Source organism: Cavia porcellus, unplaced genomic scaffold (assembly GCF_034190915.1).
Source record: "Cavia porcellus strain 051 isolate PalLab524CR breed Dunkin Hartley unplaced genomic scaffold, mCavPor4.1 scaffold_27, whole genome shotgun sequence".
Lineage (NCBI taxonomy): Eukaryota > Metazoa > Chordata > Mammalia > Rodentia > Caviidae > Cavia > Cavia porcellus.
This window is the reverse complement of record NW_026947510.1, coordinates 14,430,227-14,453,540: the sequence shown is the minus strand read 5'-3', so window position 1 is coordinate 14,453,540 and position 23,314 is coordinate 14,430,227. Positions and strand designations below refer to the sequence as shown.

Sequence of the window (23,314 nt, the reverse complement as noted above, 5' to 3'; positions counted from 1 at the left end):
GGAGGGTATCATTTAAACACTTGACAAGGACAAGCTGAGCCATTGGTGTCCCTGGGAAGATGAAATCTATTTGCCATCCATATTCCATTGTTAAATCCTAGTGTATATTCCGCTGATGACCGCTCTGTGGCCATGTGACATTTCTTTCCATCTATTCCCATGTGTCAGTAATGTTCATTTCTTATAACTCCAGCCTTCCTCCCATCTTGTCCCCCAGCTCCAGTATAAAGAACAAAACTATAAGGCCACACCGGTAAGCATGACCCCAGAGATAGAGAGAGTGAGGAGAAACCAGGAGCAGCTGAGTGCGGCAAGTACATTTTTTAAAATTTTACCTAAAATTGTACATTTTTAGTTTTTAAAAATGCTTTTCGATAAGCTGTAAAACCTCCAGAAATCTGAATCCTCCTTTTGGTATTCACTTATTGAAGAGCAAGACCTGTGACTAATCACTCTGGCCCAGGAGTCTGTGACAGTGGTTGCTATGGCTTAGCCATGTATTCAGAAGTTCTTCCATGAGCACCTACATGGTCAGGTATTGTCTAGATGGTCATTGGGACAAAAAGTGGACAAAGACCCATTCTGGCCTCATGAACCTCATAGTTTATTGGTAAACTTCTAGAAGTATGTTCAGATTAGAATCTAGAGAGAGGAATCTCTTACCCATTGAGGCAGAAAAAAAAGTATTTGTTGGAATAGGACAAGAGAAGATCTGGCTTGATTGGCATTTGAAGATACGTAGCATCTGAAAAAGAACCTTATAAATAAAATGGAAAACATTAATGAATCAATGATGTATTGCTAAAAAAGCCATGCTAGTTAATAATTACGTGCACTTCTACGAGGCGCTGGGCTTAGTGCTCGTTTTGTATGAACCCCCAAGTTCAATTCTGCTCATCTCTCCTGGGTCAGTGTGGGTAACACAGTCACAGCAAATGCCAGGAATCCACAACTGGTAAGGGTAGAGCTGGGATTTGACTCAGGCCTCCTGGAATCATGAAATTATTTTATGCTGTTCCCAGACAGTTATTTTTCTCATTTTGTGACTCTTTTATGGAGCTTTTTCTTTTCTTTTCTTTTTTATTTTAAAGAGAATAAAACCAAGCAAGACAAAACAGAATAAAGGCAACCGAAACAAACCAGAATAAAGCCAACCAAAACAAACCGACACAGAGCTTCAAAACAATACGAAATCAACACTGATTCCCATAATGCCCCTTGCTATCTTCAAAATAGCTGCAGATACCTTCAGACATAGTAAAAATCAAACAAAACAGAACAGAACAAAACCAGTAAAAACAAAACAATAAATACAATAAAAGACTTCAGAACAAGACAATAGTAAATCCAAAATGGCTACCGTAGTGTATCTTGTTACCTTTGAAATAGCTATCCATGCCATTGGATATAGCAAAATAAAACAAAATAAAAATCAACCCAATAAAACAATGAAAATGATTCAGGACTTCAAGATAAGATGATAGGGAATTGACAATGGCTACCAACCTCAGAAGGAGATCCCCCCTAGATGCGCATTGTTACCATCTGACCAGATGAGCAGATTACTGGCTTTAGACCTGCAAAGCCAGTGAAACATTAAACACTACAAGCGTTAAACTGTATTCTGCCTCAGCAGCTATCATCACAGCCTGTGTTTCTCCAGATCAGCTGGTCACTCATTGGGTGAGGGGGCAGGATGGTTGGGTCTTCTTGTTTCCCAGCTCCAGCACTGGAAGGGGCTGGTGTGTAGCTCTTTCCCTGAGGCTCGCATATGGTGTTGATTCATTATACAGCTTTAAAAAATAAATAAATAAAATCTTTTCTTCCAAAACAGTTAATTTTGAAAGTCTTTAAAACTTAAGAATAAATCCTGCTTCTGGGCATTTTCCCAGAAGAATTCAAAGTATCATACTACAGTGATATATGTGCACAATTTGTAATAGCCAAATCTTGGAAACAACCCAAGTGCCTATCAGTTGAAGAATGGATAAAAAAGATGTGGTATGTTTGTATAATGGTGTACTACTCAGGTGTAAAGAAAGTTGCATGAGCCTTTTTTAAGTAAATGGATACAATTTGAGATCATACTCATAAGTGAAATAAATTAAACACATATGTGTGAATACCATATTGGCTCCCTAGTGTAAGAATCTGACAGAGCAAATATGATCCAAAATCTACAATAAATATTGTGCAAGGGTAAGAAACTGCTCAAAGAGGAAAAGTAACTGGGATAGGGGAAAGGCAAAAGGAGGAAGGGAAAAGGAAAAAGACATAAATTTTTATCTATATACATAAGACAGCTAAGATGACTACACTACTAATTGTATTAGTTGTTGGAAATGAACAGTTAATACTCATATGATTAGATCAATTTTACATGTCTGTATCTGGTATTCTAAGCAACTCTTTTGAAGGTAACAATATGCAATATTACAATCATTGTTAAATTCCTATCAACTTGTTTTGAAAACCTATATTGTTATTGTTTTGGGTTTGTTTGTTTCTTTTGCTTTTTGTTTTTCTTTTCTATGTGTTTTTTTCTCTTAAATTAAAAAAAAGAAAAAAAAGAAAGAAACTTAGGAGCCGTTCCTTCCAGATGGAGGAGAGGATCCGCTCCACATTGCTTACCCGTTAATGTCCCTGGAAGGTGAAAGAAGTCACAGACCTTTGGAAAGTGCAGCCCTAGGGTCAGAGGGCGGAAACAAGACCTCCTGGACTGCCATGTGGATTTTATTATAGTTTCATCCTCATGATTGGTTCTGCTATTTGTTTTCAGCATACTTCGATAGATTTCTGTTGTAGGTTATTTGTGTAATTTGCAAGTTGAACGTTAAACAGCTGAATACTCTTTTTTAAACAGCACAATCAACAGTTAACATTTGTTAAATCAGAATAATCAAAATCTAGGTGTTGATACCAATAGGAAGATTGATGTAGAGCTATTGTGATAAAATGTATACAAGAGAATGAGGCTCACATTTTGTGTTTTTTTTTTTTTTTTTTTTTTTTTAAACTCACGTCTGCTCTGCTGTCTGCTAAAATTCTTTTTGTCCTCCATAGGTCAAATACAAAGAAGAGATTAAACAGGCAACGCCCATTTCTGACCCCCCAGAGCTGAAGAGAGTGAAAGCAAACCAGAAGAATATCAGCAATGTGTGCTCATCTTAGTAACTTTTTCTGTTGCTAGCAAATGTAGAGTCAGTATGTAGAGGCAGGGATTGTTTTACAACATTTCCTCAAGTGCGAGTCCATATTTCTGACCTCACTTGATTAATAAGCATCTGGGGTGTTGGGAATTGCCAGGTTCCCAGCTCGCACCTTAGGGATTGTTTTCCCTACAGCCTTTTGTCTATCTTAGAGCTGATAACTGCTTGGTGCCCCCTGGGAAGCCTCTGTCTTTGGGATCCTCCAACCAAGCTTTCCTACTCTGCTTTCTAGAGTAGGAAAGTGCAGGTGTTCTTGTTCCCCAGTGCCTCCCAACCCTGCCTCCCACCCACAGTGATGATTACTATATTTCTGGGCAATGTTTATGTGGTTAAATAGCTTATATGAAGAAGCAGAGCCAATTTATGGGTACTGGATGGAGGTTGTCAGTTTGTTCCTAGACACTGACCTGTGCTTGCTATAATTCTTTTGTTTACATAATCCCGGGTGCAATTTGTTGTGACTCCTTTTTGGCAATCATTAACATACAGATTGGGTTGTTTATTTGAAAATTTATTCATTTCAAAGGAATCACTTGTGCTTCAAATATTTCATTTGGCCAGTTTATGAAGTACATGCAGATTATCATTTGTTACTTTTTCCAACAATTTGTTTTGGAGGAGTAGATGTCATCTTTTCCCAGTGGCTCTAAAGTCATGCTGAGACTCTGTTGCTCTCAAAAATGAACACACTTACAAAGAAAGAGGAATGAGTGGTGAGAAGCATGCTGGTGGCTTTGCGGGGACTGTGGTCACCATTTAAAATAGTTCTGTCACAGCTAATTACTAAGAAACTACAGCTGTGCGGTTTCCCTCTATGAACAAGAGGGCCTGTGAGTAATATCTGTGAAGGCGTTTCTCCTCATATTCCTCTGCAGTGAAGGCTTTCTACAGGTTTATCGACAGTACACCCGGACATTTGAGAACATCTGCAGAGATTCAGAAAAAGACATTGTTCTGGGATGAAATGAAGTAGATGCTGTAAGATACAAACATTTTAAATATGATTGGACCTCCCAAAGTGTCCTCTTTTTAAAACAGTTTCCCTTCCTTGGATAACTTTTTAAAAATAAATACTGTGAGGTTCTTATTTGGTTGAATTGATTCATAGTTCTCTACCTTTCGTTTTCTGCGATGATAGGTTTATTATAAAGGTCAGCTGGGACGAGCTACAGCTTTAAGTATAACTCCTGAAATGGAAAGAGTGAAGAAGAATCAGGAAAACATTAGCTCGGCAAGTGGTTTTATTTATTTTGGACAATCACAAAGGACGTGCCCTTTATAATACACTTGTAGTCCTGTTTTTCCTTTATGAGAATAAACCTGTGATATTTTCAGTAAATACATGTGTTATTTCAGATGATTTCCCAAAGTTACCACTGTATAAATTTATATTATTCTGCATCCCTTCAGAGGGTCCAGATGTGACTGATACATTTAAAGTTTATTTAAGCAATGACTTGTGTTACTTTAGCCAGTATTTTTGAAAATGATGAAGTCTCTTTGGTACATAAGTTAAATAATTGTCATTTTATTCCTGAGTTTCATTGAACATGACTTGTAAAACTTCCTTTGCAAAACAAAATAGGAAATGAGTCATTAATCCAATGTCAGGATTTAGAGGAGAAAAACAAAATATGATATAGAATTGAGTTCCTCATAAAAGTTAGTCATGGTACACGTCAGGGTATTCTTTTTTTTATTTAAAAGGAAAAAGAGACAAAAAACAGAACAAAACAAAACAGTGTAAGGGTACAAGTAATACAGAACTACAAAAAAAAAAAAAGTAAGATATCACCAGTTAATAGATTACACACTATCATCTTAGAGACAGTGGTTCAGGTCACAGGATCAAAGCATACAAAGTGAACATTCAAACAGTGAGACTGCAAACAGTTGTGTTCAGTAATCCATTCAAAAACATTAATATGGTCATCTACTTAAGACACCTAAACACACTTGCTGTTGTATTCTTTAGGGCACTTTTTTTTCCTCTTTATTACAACAAAATTTACACATTTTGGGTTTTATTGCTCCCATAGATCTTATTACTTTTTTTTTTTTTGGAAGAGAATAAAATCAAACATGATGAAACAAAGCTGTCAGTCAAAACCAGGGACAAACATAGCACATGATGTAAAAATAGAGTACAAGGCTATCAACAATGCTTCCTTAAGAAGAATTGTCTATCTCATTAGGTATTATACAGTTGAACAAAACAGTAGAGAACAAGACCAGCAAAACCTAAATATTGCAAACATTACAGAACTTCAAAAGAGGATAATAGTCAAACCAGAATGGGCATCATAGTGAATCTTACTGCCTTCAAAGTAGTTGCCTATACTCTGATACTTGATACTATCATACAGAATGGAACAGAGTCTAATCAGTCAAAACAAGATAGTGGGAGTATTACAGGACTTCAAATCAAGTTAATAGGAAATCAAAAAAGTTACTATATTATATCCTGCTAATTTTTTTATTTTTCCCCTTAGTTTAAAAAAGTAATAAAAAATAATTAAATAATTTTTTTAAAGAATAAGGGAGAGATTGAGATAAAAGAGGGAATAACAACATAGCAATACAGGTTAAAGCATGACAGTTTCAGCAACCTAGTGCTTCACCACCAAATAACCCGACTTAATAGTAGTTACCATAGTGTCTTTTTCCTTGAAATATTTGAATATAACTTCGTATACTATAGCATCAAACATATCAAGACAGTGTAAAACCATTCAAGTGGATGAAAACATTGTAGAGTATTTAGAACCAGCTAACAGAAAAACGAACAATGGTTTCTATATTACCTCTTTGCCTATAACAATTTTTGTTTATACTATCACATATAATAAAATCCAGCAAGATACAATATGATAAAATCAATGGAGACAGAAGAGCCATAGTTTGGTGGGGCTTTAAAACTAGATGGTATTAAATCAGCACTAGCTATTATGATGTCTTATTTTCTTCAAGTTAGCTGTTCATTGCATCACAGGCAATAGTATCAAACAGCCCAGAATAAAGCCATTCCAATTAATGAGTGAAAACTTTATAAGGCTTTAAGGCCACATAATGGGGAATCATGGTTACCACATACTTTTATATATTTGAATCATTTCCTACACTAGGGAAACTATTCAGTATTCACAGATGCGAGTTTGATTTATTTCACTTATGAGTATGGTTTCAAGCTGTGCCCATTAATTGATAAATATCTCAATTTGATCCTCCTTTATAGCTGAGTAGTACTCCATTGTATAGAAATACCATAATTTTTTATCCATTCCTCAGTTGATGGACACTTGGGTTGTTTCCAAGATCTGACAATTAAAAATTGTGCTGTTGTAAACATAGGTGCGCATATATCACTATGATATGATGCTTTCAGTTCTTCTGGGAATATGCCTAGAAGTGAAATAGCTGGAATAAATGGGACTTCCAATCCCAGCTTTTTGAGCAATCTCCAGACTGACCTCCACAAAGGTTGTACCAGTCTACACTCCCACCAACAGTGTAGGAGAGTTCCTTTTTCCCCACAGCCTCTCCAGCATTTGTTGTTGTTAGTTTTCTTGATCCTGGCCTTTCTTTCAGGAGTGAGATGGAATCTCAGTGTGGTTTTAATTTGCATTTCCCTAATGACCAATGATGATGAACATTTTTTTCATGTATTTATTTGCCATTTGTATTTCTTCATCTGAGAAGTGTGTATTCATCTCAGATGCCCATTTTTGGATTGGGTCTTTGAATTTTGGGGATCTGAGTTTTTTTCATTCTTTATATGTTTTAGACAAAAGTCCCTTGTCTGAGGGGGAGTTCACCAAGATCTTTTTCCAGTTTGTGGGTTTTCTTTTCACTATGCTGGAGATTTTTTTTTGACTTGCAGAAACTTTTTAATAAGAGGTAGTCCCAATTATTGATTCTGGGAAGTATTTCCCGTGCAGTTTGAGTGTCCTGTTCATGAATTCTCTACCTACCCCTATGTCTTCAAGGTTTCTACCTAATTTGTCTTCCAATAGATTTAGTGTTTCTGTTTTAATATTAAGATCTTTGATTCATTTAGATTTTAATTTAGTACATGGTGATAGACATGGGTCTAGTTTTAGTTTTCGGCAAATGGAGAGCCAGTTTTTCCAACACCATTTATTAAAGAGACTGTTGTTCTTCCAGTGAACCTGCTTGGCTCCTTTATCAAAGATAAGGTGGTTGAGTGTGTTTGTAGTTGTGGTTGTATCTTCTAATCTATTCTATTGATCTTCGGCTCTGTTTTGATTCCAGTACCATGTTGATTTTACTATGGTTGCTTTGTAGTATAACTTCAAGTCAGGGATTGTGATGCCTCCTGCTTTGCCTTTGCTATTCTAGGGCTCTTTTGGTTCCAGATTAATTTTAGGAGTGATTTCTCTAGATCTATAAGGTATGTTGATGGTATTTTTATTGGGATTGCATTGAATCTGTATAACAGTTTAGGGAGAATGGCCATTTTCACAATGTTTGTTCTTTCTATCCATGAGCATGGGATGTCTTTCCATTTTCTGAGATCATCTTCAGTTTCTTCTTTCAGTGTATTATAAGTTTCCCTGTATAGGTCTTTCACTTCTTTTGAAAGAGTAATTCCTAAATATTTCATTTTTCTTGCTTGCTAGTGTGAAGAGTGTGGCTTCTCTTATTTTTTCTCCCAGTGATTTTGTTGTTAGTGTATAGGAATGCTATTGGTTTCTGAGTATTGATTTTGTATCCAGCTACATTACTGAATTTATTTATTATATCTAAGAGTCTTTCAATGGAGTTTAGGGGGTCTTCTATGTGAAGTATCATGTCATTTGCAAACAATGACAATTTAAACTTCTTCTTTTCCTACCTTTACCCCTTTTATTTCTCTCTCTTGTCTAATTGCTCTGGCTAGTACTTCCAGTACTATATTAAATAGGAGTGGTGATAAAGGACATCCTTGTCTTGTGCCTGATTTTTAAAGTAAAGGCTTTCAACTTTTGGCCATTTAGTATGATACTAGCTGTTGGTTTGTCATAGATGGCCTTTATTATATTGAGGTAAAGACCATCTATTCCAATTTTCTGTAAACTTCTTATCATGAATGAATGTTGGACCTTATCGAAGGCTTTTTCTGCATCTATAGAAATAATCATGTGATTCTTACTTTTGGCCTTATTGGTATGGTGGATTACATTTATTGATTTACGTATGTTGAACCATACCTGGGATGAATCCCACTTGGTCATGGTGTATAATCTTCTTGATGATTTGCTGCATCCTATTTGCCAATATTTTATTGAGGATTTTTGCATCTGTGTTCATTAGGGCGATTGATCCTAGTTCTCTTTTTCACTTGGGTCTTTCTCAGGTTTTGGTACTAGAGTAATATTGCTTTCAGGAATGACTTGGGAAGGATTGCTTCCCTTTCAATTTCATCAAATAGTTTGAGGAGTGTTGGCATTAGGTCTTCTTTGTATTTCCTTTAGAATTCTGCAGTGAATCTGTCTGGGCCTGGGCTCTTCTTTGTAGGTAAGGACTTAATTACATTTTCAATTTCACTAATAGAAATTGGGTTATTCAGCAGTTTTACATCCTCTTGATCTAGCGTTGATACTTCATATGTTTCTAAGAATCTGTCCATTTCTTCTGTGTTATCAAACCTTTGAGAGTATAGGTTTTCAAAATAGGTGTTGATGGTCTTCTGTATTTCTGTAGAGTTTGTAGTGATTTCACCTGTTTCATTTCTTATTGCATGAATTTGAGCTTTTTCCCCCTTTTTTAATAAGGTTTTCTAGGGGCTTATCGATTTTATTTATTCTTTCAAAAAACCAACTCTTTGATTCGTTGATTCTTTGGATTGTTTACTTAGTCTCTATTGCGTTGATTTCTGCTCTGATTTTTATAATTTCCTCTCTTCTTTTGGCTTTGGGCTTGACTTGCTCTTCTTTTTCTAGCTGTTTGAGGTGTAGCATCAGGTTATTTATTTGTATTCGTTCTGTTTTCCTGATGTGGGAACTCAGTGCAATATATTTTCCTCTGAGGACGGCTTTCATTGCATCCCACAGATTCCGGTAAGTTGTATCTGTGTTTTCATTTTCTTGTAGGTATTGCTTAATTTCTTCTTTAATTTCCTCTGTGACCCACTGATTACTCAAGAGCGTGTTATTCAGTTTCCATGTGCTTGTGGGAATTTTGCAGTATCTTTTATCATTAATTTCTGATTTCATAGTACTATGGTCTGATAGATAGCATGCAAGGGATAATTTCAACTCTTTCATATTTATTGAAATATGTTCTGTGAGTTAATATATGATCTATTTTAGAGAATGTCCCATGTACTGCTGAGAAGAATGTGTATTCTGTTGTTGTTGTTGGGTGCAATACTCTGTATATGTCTTTTAAGTCCATTTGTTCACAGGCGTGATTCAGTTCTTTTATTTCTTTGCTGACTTTCTGTCTGGTTGATCTGTCCATTGGTGTCAATGGTGTGTTAAGATCTCCTGTTAGAATTATGTTACTGCTAATTTGGTTTTTCATTTCTGTTAGTAGTTGTTTTATGTAACTGGGTGCTCTGGAGTTTGGTACATATATATTTAAGATAGTTATCTCTTCCTTTTGAAGTTTTCCCCTAACCAGTATGTAGTGACCTTCTTTTTCCCTTCTGATCATTATTGGCTTGAAATTCAGATTATCTGCAAACAGAATAGCTATCCCAGCTTTTTTTTTGGTTCCTGTTGCATGAAGTATTGTTTTGCATCCTTTGACTTTTAGTCTGTGAGTATCCTTTTGGGCTAGATGGGTTTCTTGTAGACAACATATGGTTGGATTTTTGTTTCTTGATCCATTCTGCCAGTCTGTTTCTTTTAATTGGTACATTGAGACCATTTACATTAATGGTTGTAACTGTTATATATTGGTTTATTGTTGACATGTTATCTTTCTGCTGTTGCATCTTTATCTTTCTGTTCTGTTTAATTGTCTGCTTTGTTTAGTGGCTTTTTCCTAAATGTACCTAGGCTGTCTTTCAGTATTCTTTGCAGGGTTGGCTTGGTGATCATGAAGTTTTTCAGCTGATCTTTGTCATGGAAGTATCTTATTTCTCCATCAATTTTGAAGGACAGTTTTGCAGGGTACATCAGCCTAGGTTGGAACTCATTTTCCTTTAGGATCTGAAATACTTCACTCCATGCTCTTCTTGACTTTATTGTGTGTGCTGAGAAGTCTGCTGTGATTCTGATAGGTTTTCCTTTATAGGTGATCTGTCTTTTCTCTCTGACAGCCTTTAAAATTCTATTCTTTTGTTCGATTTCTTAGATGGTCATTATTATATGTCTGAGTGTGGATTTATTTTGGTTATGGCTATTTGGAGTTCTATATGCTTCATTGATCTTGATATCAGTTTCCAATCTCGTGTTTGGGAAATTTTCAGCTATTACTTCTCTAAATATCCTCTTGACATCCTTTATGTTGTCCCCTTCTTTTTCATTTATCCCTATCAAACTTATGTTGTTCTTCTTTGTGTCATCTTGCAGGCATTGAATTGTTATTTCCTGATTTCTTGTTATTTTTAAAAGATCTTTCCTTTCCTGTTCACTTGCTGCAATCTTGTCTTCGAGGTCTGAGATTCTATCTTCACAATCATTGAGGCGGTTTTTACAACTTTTAATGGAGTTTTTGGTTTCCTGTATATCTCTTTGCATCTGTTTTATGTATTCTGTTTGTTTCTTATATTGTTCATCCAGGGACTCTGTCCTTTTGTTTAGTTCCTCCAATTTTTTCACTATGTCTTCTTTAGCTATGTTCAGCATCTCCTTCATTTCTTCTTTTACCTGAGAGATTATTTCTAGTTTGAATTCCTTTAAGGCTTCCCAGAGTTGCTTCTTTATTTCAGTTACTATTATTTCAGGTATTTCAGTTATGTGGCATGTGTTTTCTTCTATACACATGGCTCCTAGGCTTTCTTGGGATGGGCTGGATGTTTGAGATTGCATTTTGGTCTTTCGTTTTGTCATTTTCCTGTATTTTCGAACTTCAAGTGTTGTTCCAAATGTGGGAGAGGGTTCCGCCTGCCTGGGATGGGGTTCCCTGTGGCAGCCCCACTCAGTGGTCCTGGCAGGGAACTGCATGTCAGGGTATTCTTTAGTTAGCAGAATTTCAGCAAAGTTGGGACTTGCATTCTTAATTGTGCAAATGTAATTTAGAACTGCAACAAATGGTCTTCCGATCTTATATGTGATGAGCTTCATGAGAGACAGTGTTCTAGTGATCGGGTGTTGAGAACAGTCTCTGCTTCTGGCATGCTTCCGGACCAGTGTTCAGAGCTTAAGTTCCAGCTCTCGTTTAGCATTTCTGTCTGCAAGGTACTTGGTGTAGTCAGCGTAAAGGACCTCTGTGCTGTGGTTGCTTAAAAGGAAAACTAGATTTATTTCTCATTGTTTCTCATTCTCTAAAGAGGGAAAAATAATTAAAAATAGAGGGGAAGTTGGAATGCACCTTTCAATGTTGTTATAGCAGAAAATGGGAAAATTAGGAATATCAAAGTTGGATTCTACTTAGTTTTGGACATTTCCTGTGTAATTTAAATATGAGAACCAGTTTTACTGACTGCAGGGCTAGTGACTGTTGGATGCACACATTTGTTCTCAGTTGATAAAGAAGATTAAGATACATTCACCATACCTTTAAGGGAGATCTTTGAGAGTACAATTTTAGGTTGGTGTTCTAGAACAAAATGTAATTCCCTGAAAAGTTACCCAGAAAATAACTGGAAAAACTTATCTGGCAAATATTGAATAAGTTTCACTCATTTGGAAAACTTTAAAAAATTATGTTATTTTTAAATTAACCTGTTATAATTATGTCTATTTTTTATTTTGCAGGTAAAATATACCCAGGATCATAAACAGATGAAAGGTAGACCAAGTGTGATTCTAGATACACCTAGTCTGAGACATGTTAAAGAAGCACAAAATCTTATTTCAATGGTAGGGTACAACTACATCATTCTTTTCATGACATAAACGTACTAAGGAACCACAAGACCCAGTGTATTGATGGCTTTAGTTCACTATTAATCTGGACAACTAACAAAGCATGGAAACTTGGATGAACCTTTTGTTTTGTTGTGATTTGTTTTGGGGGGTATGCTTTCTAATCACTCTGAAATGTAATGAAATTATTTAGTTTAATAAAATAATTTTTCTCTGTGACTTTTTTGGTGTGTTTTTATTTCTAATATGATTACTATAAATGTATTTTGTGAAGATATTTGACCAGAATTCTTTCCAATTAACTTTAAGACAGACTTTGGTATATTTGCATGTTGTAAAAATATGAAAAATACATTTTAAAAATACTTTCATGAGACCTAAGTTACCTATCATAAACTTCACTGTTTAAAGTATATGATTCAATGTAAATGAATAGTATAAGTTACAGATTGTTACAACTGTTACCCTGATCTTGTTTTAAAATGTGAGAAAATTGTATATTTTACAGTACCTATAGGTTTTTGTAATAACATACTAAAATTTTGTATGTCCTTACCTATGCCTCTCAATCTAATTTTAAGTAAATTGCTTTGAATAATTATAGATAAGTGCTTATTACTTTATTGTATATTGAAGGTTAATAGATAGGAAGTTAATTTGTAGTTAAATTAGCATATTCTAGTATGTAACCAAGATTTTAAACAGTTTTTCTTTTATGAGTTTCTTTTTATATATAATTTAAAAAGAAATATCATAATGATTACAAGCATGGTGAAAATGTTAGCACTTGCTCTAACAAATTGTTTTGGGATAACTGGAAAAGATACTTACATGCAGAAAGTCATATAGATGCACCTGTCATTTTATCAAATTGTGTAACACAAGTACCAACTAGAAAATTTCAGTTTGAGTTAATGCATTGTTTTTCTTTTTCAGGTAAAATATCATGAAGATTTTGAGAAGACGAAGGGGAGGGGCTTTACTCCTGTTGTGGATGACCCTGTGACAGAGCGTGTGAGGAAGAACACCCAGGTCGTCAGCGATGCCGCCTACAAGGGGGTCCAGCCCCACGTGGTGGAAATGGACAGGAGACCTGGAATCATTGTTGGTAAGCAAGTGGTCCAACTGTGGTGGTCCTTTTGGGTAGCAGACATGGCCAGCAGGATTGTGCTTGCTCTTACTCTAGATCAACTTACTCCTGATCAGATATTTGGTGTGGTGCTCAATTCCAGTGGACGACAGATAAAGTGTTGTTTTGGTACCATGTTGAATGACATTCATGGCATTTACCAGGTATCGTGCAGATATTCTATTCTCAGAAGTCCTCTGTGCTTAATATCTTTCTAGTCTTAAGCATATTTGGACTTGTTAAAGGAGTAGCTTAGAGCTAGGTGATCACAATGGTGGAACAATTATTTTGTTTTTCTTTAGTTTCATTATTTAGCTAAAGTGTTATGCCATAGACATCATGTGCATTGGTGAAGAAATGCGTCACAGTTAGTTCCTTTTACCACAAGTAGACCTGCCAGAGAGATTCTGACAGTACTTCATACAATGAACCACTTTTTAAAAATACTGTTTCTCAGCTGGAAAATTGATAACATATAGAGCCCCTTTCCCTTCTTGTTACTCTCTGTTCCTTATAGTCCTGGGAAAATGCTGCTGACTGTGGTCAAGATAGAGCCAAGAAGGAAAATTAGTGGTTTCTCAGTAATACCAGTAACCCTCGACTGTTGCCTCCTTCAGAGCAATTAGTCCTATAGCTACTCCAGCTACGTAGCTTGAAGAATATTTTTTGGTAACCCTGGTATACACTCTCACTAAATTCAGTGTTAGATTTCCTTCATCTTGTGTGGTTTGGAATAGTACCAGTGAAAGGCCATTTAGAGGTGAATTAGATGGGGAAGCATATATTTGACAGAGTAATGTCAGTCACAACAAGAATGCTAATGTCAGAGTACTAAGTGACTTGAATGATTACGAGTGACTCTGAATGTATTTTAATTTTATTTTAAAAGGAATAAAACTGAACAAAATAAAACAGAATAAAGCCAATCAAAACAAAACAGTGAAAGTCATACAGGACTTCAAAACAGGATAATAGGAAATCAGCAATGGCTACCATAATGCCTCTTATTATCCTCAAAATAGCTGTTCATACCATTAGATATAATAAAATCAAACAACACAGAAAAGAATAAAACCAATCAAAACAGAACATTGAATAAAATAAAACAATAAAGTGAAAGAAGACAGAATGATGTTGAATTTCAAAAATAAGACAGAAGGAAATCTTTCCTAGTTGCTATATTGCACATTGTTATTCTCTTAATAGATGCTCAGACCACCAGCTTTAGAAATGCAAAACCAACCAAACAATGCAAGTATTAATTTGTTTTTGTACCTCAGTTGCTATCAACTCAGCCTGTGTTCCTCCAAATCAGCTGGTTGCTTATCTGGGTGTGGGGAGTGGGGGTGAGTTCTTATTTCCCCAGCCTGCACACAGATTGACTCATGGAAAGGGTGAATTGGCTTCTTGTTTCTCCTCCAGGGCCCCACATGGCTTCTACCAGCTCCCAGGAAGGGCAAATATGCTTCATATTTCTCCTCCTGGGCTCCACATTCTGAATGTATTTACAAAGAAAGAATCCAAATATATTTGTTGGCAATTGATAGTTTTGCTTATCTTCCCAAGTTGATTACTTAAAAAGATCACATTCAGTTGTATGGATGAATCATGTTGTTTTCCTTAAAAAGCTACACAGAAGTAGAGCATTTCATTGCTGGGAGCTAAGGTGTCACAGGACAGTATGAAGGTCCAATTCATTTCATTAAGGATCATGACAACTTACCCAAGGACAAGGATCAGAGGTTAGTCATGGTGCTGAGACCATTGCCGAAACCCACAGAACTTTCTAGACAGTGTGTCTCAGATTCAGTACTTATCATCTTTGAGATTACTATTTTTCAAAGAATAATCAGTTTTCTTTGGAGACTTGTCGGAGAAGGTACAAAATGAAGCACATTCAATGAACCTTAAATTCTCTAATGAACCCGCTTTGGTATCAGATGTGGAAGTGTAAATTTACAGATTTTCTAAGCAACACAGGCAAGACAAATTGTGCTGCTTTGGTTTTTGTTCGAGATGTTGCTACTTACTAGTCAGGTAACCTTGGGTAAGTTTGGCCAAAATATTGACTCTCACTATACCTCAGTTTCTTCATCCATGAAGTAGGGAAAATAATAATATCTACTTTAATATGTGTTAAGCATAAATGAGTTAGATTATAATGCATATAATAAATGCTGCATCATATTAGTTAAAAACAGACACGCAAATCTCCAGTTTCAGTTTACTAATTAATTATTTTCTATTTTGTCTTATTTCTGCTATTTGTCCATTATAAAGTTCTTATTTTCCAGTTGTACAGCACTATGCTGCTCATTATAGATCCTGATACCCACTAGTAGGGGTGACTGATGAATTGAGAAATTATCAAATTGGATTTCTGTCTCTAGCTACAATAGGAGGATACACTGGTTTACATTGTTTGTATAGGTTGACTTTCTGTTGCTGTGACAAATATCTGAGAAAATCCCTAAAAGGAAGGAATAGGTTGTAAGGTTCCAGAAGTTTCAGTCCATGGTTGATTGACTCAGTTACTTTGGACCTGTGCAGCACAGGCTATCATGTGATATAGGAAGACTGTCATGGCAAAAACAGAAAGCAAAATAAGGACTGGGGTACCCCCCAAAAATGATCTGACTTCCTTTCACTGTGCTTCCTAAAGATTGCACTATCTCACTCACAGTAGCACCACAGGCTGGCCACCGAACCTTTACCATGAGCCTCCAGGAGACTCTTCAGATCCTGATGGCAGCAGCAGTCTCTGATTACTGACTACAGCAGTGAACTGATCTGTGGCCCATTCAGAGTGGGCATCTGCTCCTACCCTTCATTCCATCCCTCACCCTTCCTTGCTGGATGCCTCACTGTCAGGAATTTTTTGATAAATGTCTTCGGTGGCTTCATTTGCTGATGCTCTCGGAAAGAAAATCGGGCTCTCCGTGTGCCCACATTTCCAATATTTGTTCCTGTTAATAGGGAGATAAGGTTCTTATTTGCTTTGCTTTAAATAACTGTTTCTTGGTTATTTTCTGTGACAAATGTGCTTCTAATCAGGAACTTTTATCAAGCACTTTGCACACTTCAGGGGATGGAGAGCAGGAGGTTGGGTGTCCCAGGGGTGCCACAGGGCTGTAGAAGTTGACTCATTAGGCACATGTCGCATATGACGAGCTCTGGGTACTTCAGCAGAGCTTGGCATGGCAGCTCAAGGAACCAGGCAATTCAAATTTGATATTAAGTTTTCATAACAGGTGTTCTCTTCTGAATTTCATAGCGTGGTAGGTTTGCTTGTTGTATTTTTGCCTTTTGCTTGACTCTCTTTGGTACTGATTTTTTAAGAGCTCTGTCTCATTTGTTGATTTTTTCCTTTTGGTGAAAGACCTCAAAGTTTGGCGCACGGATCCTGGTTCCATCTTCGACATTGATCCCCTGGAAGACAATATTCAGTCTAGGAGTCTGCATATGCTCTCCGGTATTGCTTAGATTTTGAGTTCCTCTCCTTTTGTTCTAAAGGTGGAACTACTATGATATATTGGAGTTCACTGTGGCAATCATGCAATGTAAATTTTAAAATTGAGGAATAGAAAAATCAGAAAGGTACTAGGCCACTTTAAAATACCATTAATTGTTTATGAAAGCAAAGCTTACAAAAGAGTTTTATATTAAGTCCTAGATTAGTTTGTCACATATGCATTTAATAAGATATGTAGAGCTTACTTGCCTTTGCTTTTTATTAGTGAATATGATTTTATAGGCTTTCTTGGTTTACAAATGCATTTATTTGAATTGCACTAAGCTTCTGGAACATAAAGGAGATTTGTTTACTGAAACACAGTGTAATAATATTTTCAAGATAGACTCAAAGAATTATATAGTGAGCAGTAAAAAAGTTTTCTGTACAGCATCATTAATGTCTTAAAATGAAATAAAATTAAAATATTTAAAATTATTTTTGAGTTTTTATAAAATGAACAGTTTCTAAAGGAAGCATGTATGACTTCTAACTGAATGTGTATGAATAGTTTGGGTAAAGTGATGACATGATTCACCATTTCAGACTTTCAGACTATCTTTTGAAAATAAGGTCTGAAAAAGTTTTGATACTTACATAGTTCTTTTAAATGATATAAATAATGTAGATATATAATACTACTGAATTCTTGTTCTACCTTCTGATTTTTCTCTTTTTAATTATTAATAAAACTGAATGCCCAAAGCAGAGATTCTAATACTTTAATTTGATCCACATAGCCAAATTGTGTAATTTTCTAAAAATAAGAAAAGACAACAAATACTGTATATGTGTTGACACTTGGAAGAAATTATTTAATAACCAGATGCCTCAATTGTTAGGAGGACTGAGTTTGCTAATGTTTCTATGATTTTTGCCAATTTCTTACCCTCTAGTCTCTCCATTAAAATTTAGATTTTAAAAGTGTTAAGTAACCTTTTAAATCACTCCCAAATGCATGCTGAAGTTTGGAAGGAGGCAGCGAGAACCTTATAATAGATAAGATCTGGTGTTATTCTTTAATAAGGAATTATTTTTCCAGCCACTTAATCATGTCTGAACGTTTTCCCTCTCGTCTAGAAAAGGCGAGTCTCTACAGGAGACACCGCTCTCGATCTCATTCCAGCAGTACCTTTGGTACAGGTCTGGGAGATGACAAGTCAGAAGTCTCCGAGCTTTACCGTAGCATTTCATGCTGCAGTGAGCTAACAAGAGCGTCCGATGAAGGAGGTATCAGACTGTAGCCACTCACAAAGAATATAAATTCATTTTTAAGTGTGCCTGCCACAGGAGTGTCTTTAACCTATTTTCCACCTTTGCACAAACATTCAGCCTGGGTGTGTTTAAAATTTTAATAGTAAGTTTAAAAAAATAAGAATTTCTTAAACTACTAATTTGCATTTTTGCATGTTTTTTTCCCCTGTCTTCACTGTGGTCACTTCAAGTGCATCTGTACTAACGGAAGGGCTTGTGAACTTGTTATGAGCACTGTTTTGCAGTCGTATGCGGTGGAGCCACACAGTGACAGTGGAAACTTGAATTCTGTGTAGTTTGTGTATGATTTCCTCTAAGGACCAGAAATTCTTACCTTATGGTAACATTTGAGTGGCCAAGAGGTTGTTATGACTTGGTGAGTGTTTAAACATTGATATAAATTTACAAACAGAGTTAGGTCTTGCCACAAAGAAAGTGAATGTGATACTTGTGATATGAGATTTTTTTAAAAGGGGAAATACTGTTGATTGGTGATATTCTTTTATTTATCCACTCTTTTCTGCACCGTCACCTCTCTTCTGCATTCAAGCTTATGGATTAGATCTAGCACAGTCAGTGAATTTCTGCAGGATGCTAGCTGAACTGGTATTAAAGTTGTGAGTCCATTGTGGTGCGACAGGGGGCGACAGGGGGCGACAGGACAGAAGGGCATAGGAACAACAGGAGTACGGAATTTCGTCCACTCAAAGGTCACATTGCTGAAATTCCTAAAGCCTGACACCTCAAGGTTAAGAAACTTAACACTTGGAGACGAAAATGTTCCTTGAAGACGAGGAAACTATGAAAACTCTTGTAATTCTATAATCATTTTTCTGATTCATTGCAATTGCTTGCGAATAAGCATAACATCAGTTATCTTCTGTACATTTTGAACTATGAGAATTTCTGCATGTTTTGAGTTTTGACTGGCCTTGGATGATACAAGGTTTTTAAGGGTTTCTTTTCTCTAATTCTAATCCTAAAGAAAGAGTTATAAACTAGTTTGGCTTTATTGTAGGTAAAATATAGACAGAAAGACCTTTCCTTCTGAGTCTGGTTATCTAATGAAGGGTTTAGTAATTTAGGGCTTTTAAATTTGGGATTACTGATTCATTTCTTCCTTTACAGTCCCTCTGGATGTACAGAATAATCTTAATGCTTCATGAGGTAAATAGGTGCAAAGCACTAAGCTTGTTAACCTTATTTAGTATTACACAGTTGAGTGTAGTACAGTTGTTGTTTCTCCCACGTGCCAAATGCCATCTAGAGCAGGGGTGGTGAACCGCAGTGGGCACACAGAACCCTCACTGTTGGCACACGAGCCAGCCTTCCCCAGCATCACCCCAGCAGCTGAGCATCACATAACTGTGCCCAGAGGGGGCAGCATTGGAGCTTTGCTATAAATAATTGGGCTTTGGGTTGCCGTTTGGGCGCTAGGTCTCTAAAATACCCACCATCACAGCTGTGGGGTCTTCACGTCAGTCTTTTCCTCCACGTCTGTGCACGCCAGCACAGTGTTCCCTCATTTATTCACCGAAGGTTAGTCGAGGGCTCTTTGTGTAGCAGCCAAAAGTTTAGATCTGCTCTGCATATGGCAAGGAGCAGAGGGGAAATGATCTGTCGTGTGGGGCTTGACATCTGGCGGGGCACTCTGACATGAAGCAGATGTGTATGCAAGTACTATTTGATTACGAGCAGTGTCATATGAGGGGAAGAGATGGGGCTACAAGATGTACAACAGGGATGTTTGAGCTGATGTGAATGCTAAAAGACCGAGTGCTCTGCAGGGCTCTAGAAGGAAGATGTAGCTGATAGAACAGGGCGTTGCGATGACGTGTCGTTGGGACATGTGAATGGAAGTGTCAGGTGAGTGATCAGAGTGCTGAAGTGAGGCTGTAATGCAGGTGGGTTTGGAAGTCCCCATCCAAGCCCGTGACCTTGGGGAAGAATTCGGTGTCACCTACTGCAGATGCCTTTCATCCCTGTACACAGCGACCAGGTGCCCAGTCTCACTCAGTGCTCTTCACCAAGACTTTAAAATCCACTGCTGGGTTATTTGTTTGTTTTGAGACAGAGTTTTGCCATGTGGTTCAGACTGACCTTGGACTCATTACGTAGCCCAAACTGGCCTCAAACTCATGGCAATCCTGCCTCAGCCTCCCAAGTGCTGGGATTACAGGTGTGTCCCACCACACTTAGCAGCTTTTATATCTTCTTCCTATTCTAAAACCACCACTCTTTTTTTAAAATAAATTCTATTTCTAGCAAAAGAACCCTATACTAAAGCAAATCTAGTGAAAAATGTCTCTATTAAAGTATAGATAAATATTGTGTTAGGAATTGAGCAACATAAACAAGAGGAACATTTTAAGAAGCAGAATAACTTCAGATTTCATGGAAGACAGCAGGGGGCAGATTTTGAGCAGACCGGATGGCTAATGACTCAAAGAATGTCTTACAAAGCAAAGTTGACTTCTGGGAGGCATTTCTAAATTTCTGTCATTTGTAGTCACTTGTTACAAGGCCAAGACACTCTGTCCTTAGTGACATTTCCTGACTTTGAAAGTAGTTACTGAAGTATGGAGTTAAGAATGTGCGGCGCCTTTCTAACCTAAAAACAAACAGTGCCACACCCATCCAGCAATCCATGCTCCTTTGAGATGACTTTAAGGTACCTGAACGTCTCACTGATTTCATTCATTTTAAGTGAAGGAAAGCACTGTGTTCCAGTGACCACTGTATTCAAGTGACTGGTGACGCCTTAAGCTGAGTGTGTTCCAAAGCACCTCCCCTCTCCACCTTTCCTTCCTGAGGTTGCTGCTTCCCTGGGCTTCCTAGGTTACTAAGCAGCACCTGCAGCCTTCTAGGCAGTGAGGCCAAATCCCTTGGAGATGTTCTCAATCCTTGTCCTTTGCTCATGCTGCCCTCCAACATTCACAAACCCCATCAGCTCTATCTACATAGCAAAAATACCTAGAAACCCAATACCTTGTCACCATCTCTGTTGTTGCTACCGTGTATTAGTTTCTACCATCTCCTGTTGGCAACTCTCAGGCACCTCCTAACTGGTTTTTTGCTCTTGTTGCCCTATGCCCAGCCGCCCCCTGCTCTGATTTTTGGGAGCTGTGGAGGAGACCATGGTTTCCTGCACCCTGACCTTAGTTCTGAATGACCTAATTGCTTCCCATCGAGGAACCCAACTAATACAAGAGTTGATCAACAAGAGGAGAACATAAAAGGTTCATTAATTTTACACATTCATGGAGATCTATATAAGAGAGTAAAGTCTGAAGAAATGACCAAAGCGTGATGCCTTTAAACCTTTTACACAGAGAACAGTAAATTTATAAACACCTGATAGGATAAATGAGATGGCCTAAAGTCATAAGGTTTCAGGGATGTTACCCTAGCTGTTTGTTCCACACCATTCTTTTTTCTGTTTCTGTTCTGGTGACCCTTTAGGAGAGAGGGTGTCTCTAAATGCCAGAAATAAAATTGCACCCTCCCACTAGGGTCTGTCCCTTCACAGCCCCCATGATAGTGTGGATGCATTTATTTATGTGACACCATCTCTGCCCAACTAGGTCTTCAGCCTGGTCTGCTCATGAACTTTGGTACCTTTTTTTTTTTTTTTTTTTTTTCCTGTTGTGTCTCCAGCTCTTAGAATAAGCACTCAGCAAATGTTTGGTTATAGACCAAAATGGCCCAATTAATACTTTTAAAACAAGAACCACCCACGTGTGTGTGTGTGTGTGTGTGTGTGTGTGTGTGTGTGTGTATGTTTTTGTGAAATAACATTCTTTTTTATTTTAGAAATAATACTCTGTTGCAGAAGACATCAAAAGAATTTCTGATACTTTTGATATGTTTTGATAATGTTAAAGTATCGCTGAAAAGCCAGCCTAAAGTAGAAACATTTCCAGTGACTCCCCCACCCCCAGCTTCTGGTGGGGATGGGAAGATATAATCTCCATGACTTCTGGGGTGCTTTGAAATCTAGGGTCCTCTTTGAAATGTCTGCTCCACAGGGCTCTGTTAAGGAGGTGCTGATTGACTGGGTAGAAGAAGGCTCACTGTGATGACAGCTACTTGATGGAAATTTTTTGTGTCTTCTGCCATAACAGTCAATCACAAGCATTCGTTTGAACTCAGAAATTGAAAAATATGTGATATCAGCCCTTGGTAAGATGAAGACAATGTCCTTGAGTATTTAGAAAGGCCACATTTTCTTCGAGTTTTTCAATTCCTTTCAATTTAGATGAGGATTTTGTATGACAAAATGTGTTCTGTCCCTTAAAACTGTCACGTGCCACTCGGTTGTCTCCTTGCTGTGGAGGTCACGTGTGTGGCAGTGTCACACTGTGGTGGTCAAGACACTGAGCAGAGGGACACTAAACTCGAGTTTCAAAACTTTCACTACTTGCTCTGGGTCCTCAGGAGGTCATTTCATCTGATTTGCTTCAGTTTGACGTCCGCGACTAGGAAGGTATAGAACAAGACGCTTCCTGAGACATTTTGTTCTTCTTAAGCTAAGTGCCTCAAACTTAAATCAACAGCTTCCCTTTCTCTTCTAAGTCATGAGGATGTGTTTATGACAGAAACATGATCTGTTTGACTTTATGAATTAGGTGTCTGGATAGCTATGAAAGACATTGTTTGGGGCCCTCATATGAGGTAGACAAAATTCTGATTGTTAGGACAAAAAAAATTTAAACAATTGACTCACTTCCTTGAGGCAAAAATACAATGTTTTTCTTATTCACATTTGGTTTTCCTGAGCACTAACATGTAAATCTTCTTTTTATGTTTTTGTCATTGTTTTAGTTGTATGTTTTTCTTGCTATTTTCTAATCGTGCTTTCACGGCTGGATATTTTCCTTCTCTTCTGTGATTATTTTGGTCTTTCTTTACTTTCTGTACTTTTCAGTCAACTCTTCGATGTATTAAGTCATCAAAGGGTTTTCATTTTACATTGCTACTGTGTTGCTCTGATTCGATAACAGACTTTTATTTAAATTTCATCCAATTTTAGTCTCCGCCTTCTGAACAGTTGAATATTTGAAATTGTCTTTATTGCCTTTTGGTGTTAGTCTGCTTCTTTTTCATTTGACATGCAGATGCTCAGGTGAGGATGCTCTTGATGGTTTCTCCTTATTTCGCTGTGAGGTTTCCTTTGATCTCGGTGTTGGTCCGTAGTGCACGTATCTGCAATGTGTGTCTGCCTCCTGGTACT

The 23,314-nt window shown here is 37.1% G+C and overlaps 1 protein-coding gene across 13 annotated transcripts in view; it reads left to right on the top strand.

Annotated features, from left to right (window-relative positions):
• The window catches only part of Nebl (nebulette), a 381,690-nt gene that overhangs the window by 334,358 nt on the left and 24,018 nt on the right, over nt 1-23,314 (top strand). For 10 of the 13 annotated variants that reach the window (XM_063237899.1, XM_063237898.1, XM_063237897.1 and 7 more), the window contains 7 exons: nt 218-310; nt 3,064-3,156; nt 4,348-4,440; nt 12,077-12,181; nt 13,124-13,295; nt 16,696-16,788; nt 17,908-18,057. In XM_063237899.1, the coding sequence (XP_063093969.1) occupies nt 218-310; nt 3,064-3,156; nt 4,348-4,440; nt 12,077-12,181; nt 13,124-13,295; nt 16,696-16,788; nt 17,908-18,057 (799 nt within the window). The remainder of the gene's footprint in view (nt 1-217; nt 311-3,063; nt 3,157-4,347; nt 4,441-12,076; nt 12,182-13,123; nt 13,296-16,695; nt 16,789-17,907; nt 18,058-23,314) is intronic. The other 3 variants (XM_063237907.1, XM_063237908.1, XM_063237909.1) reach the window with 3 other exon arrangements.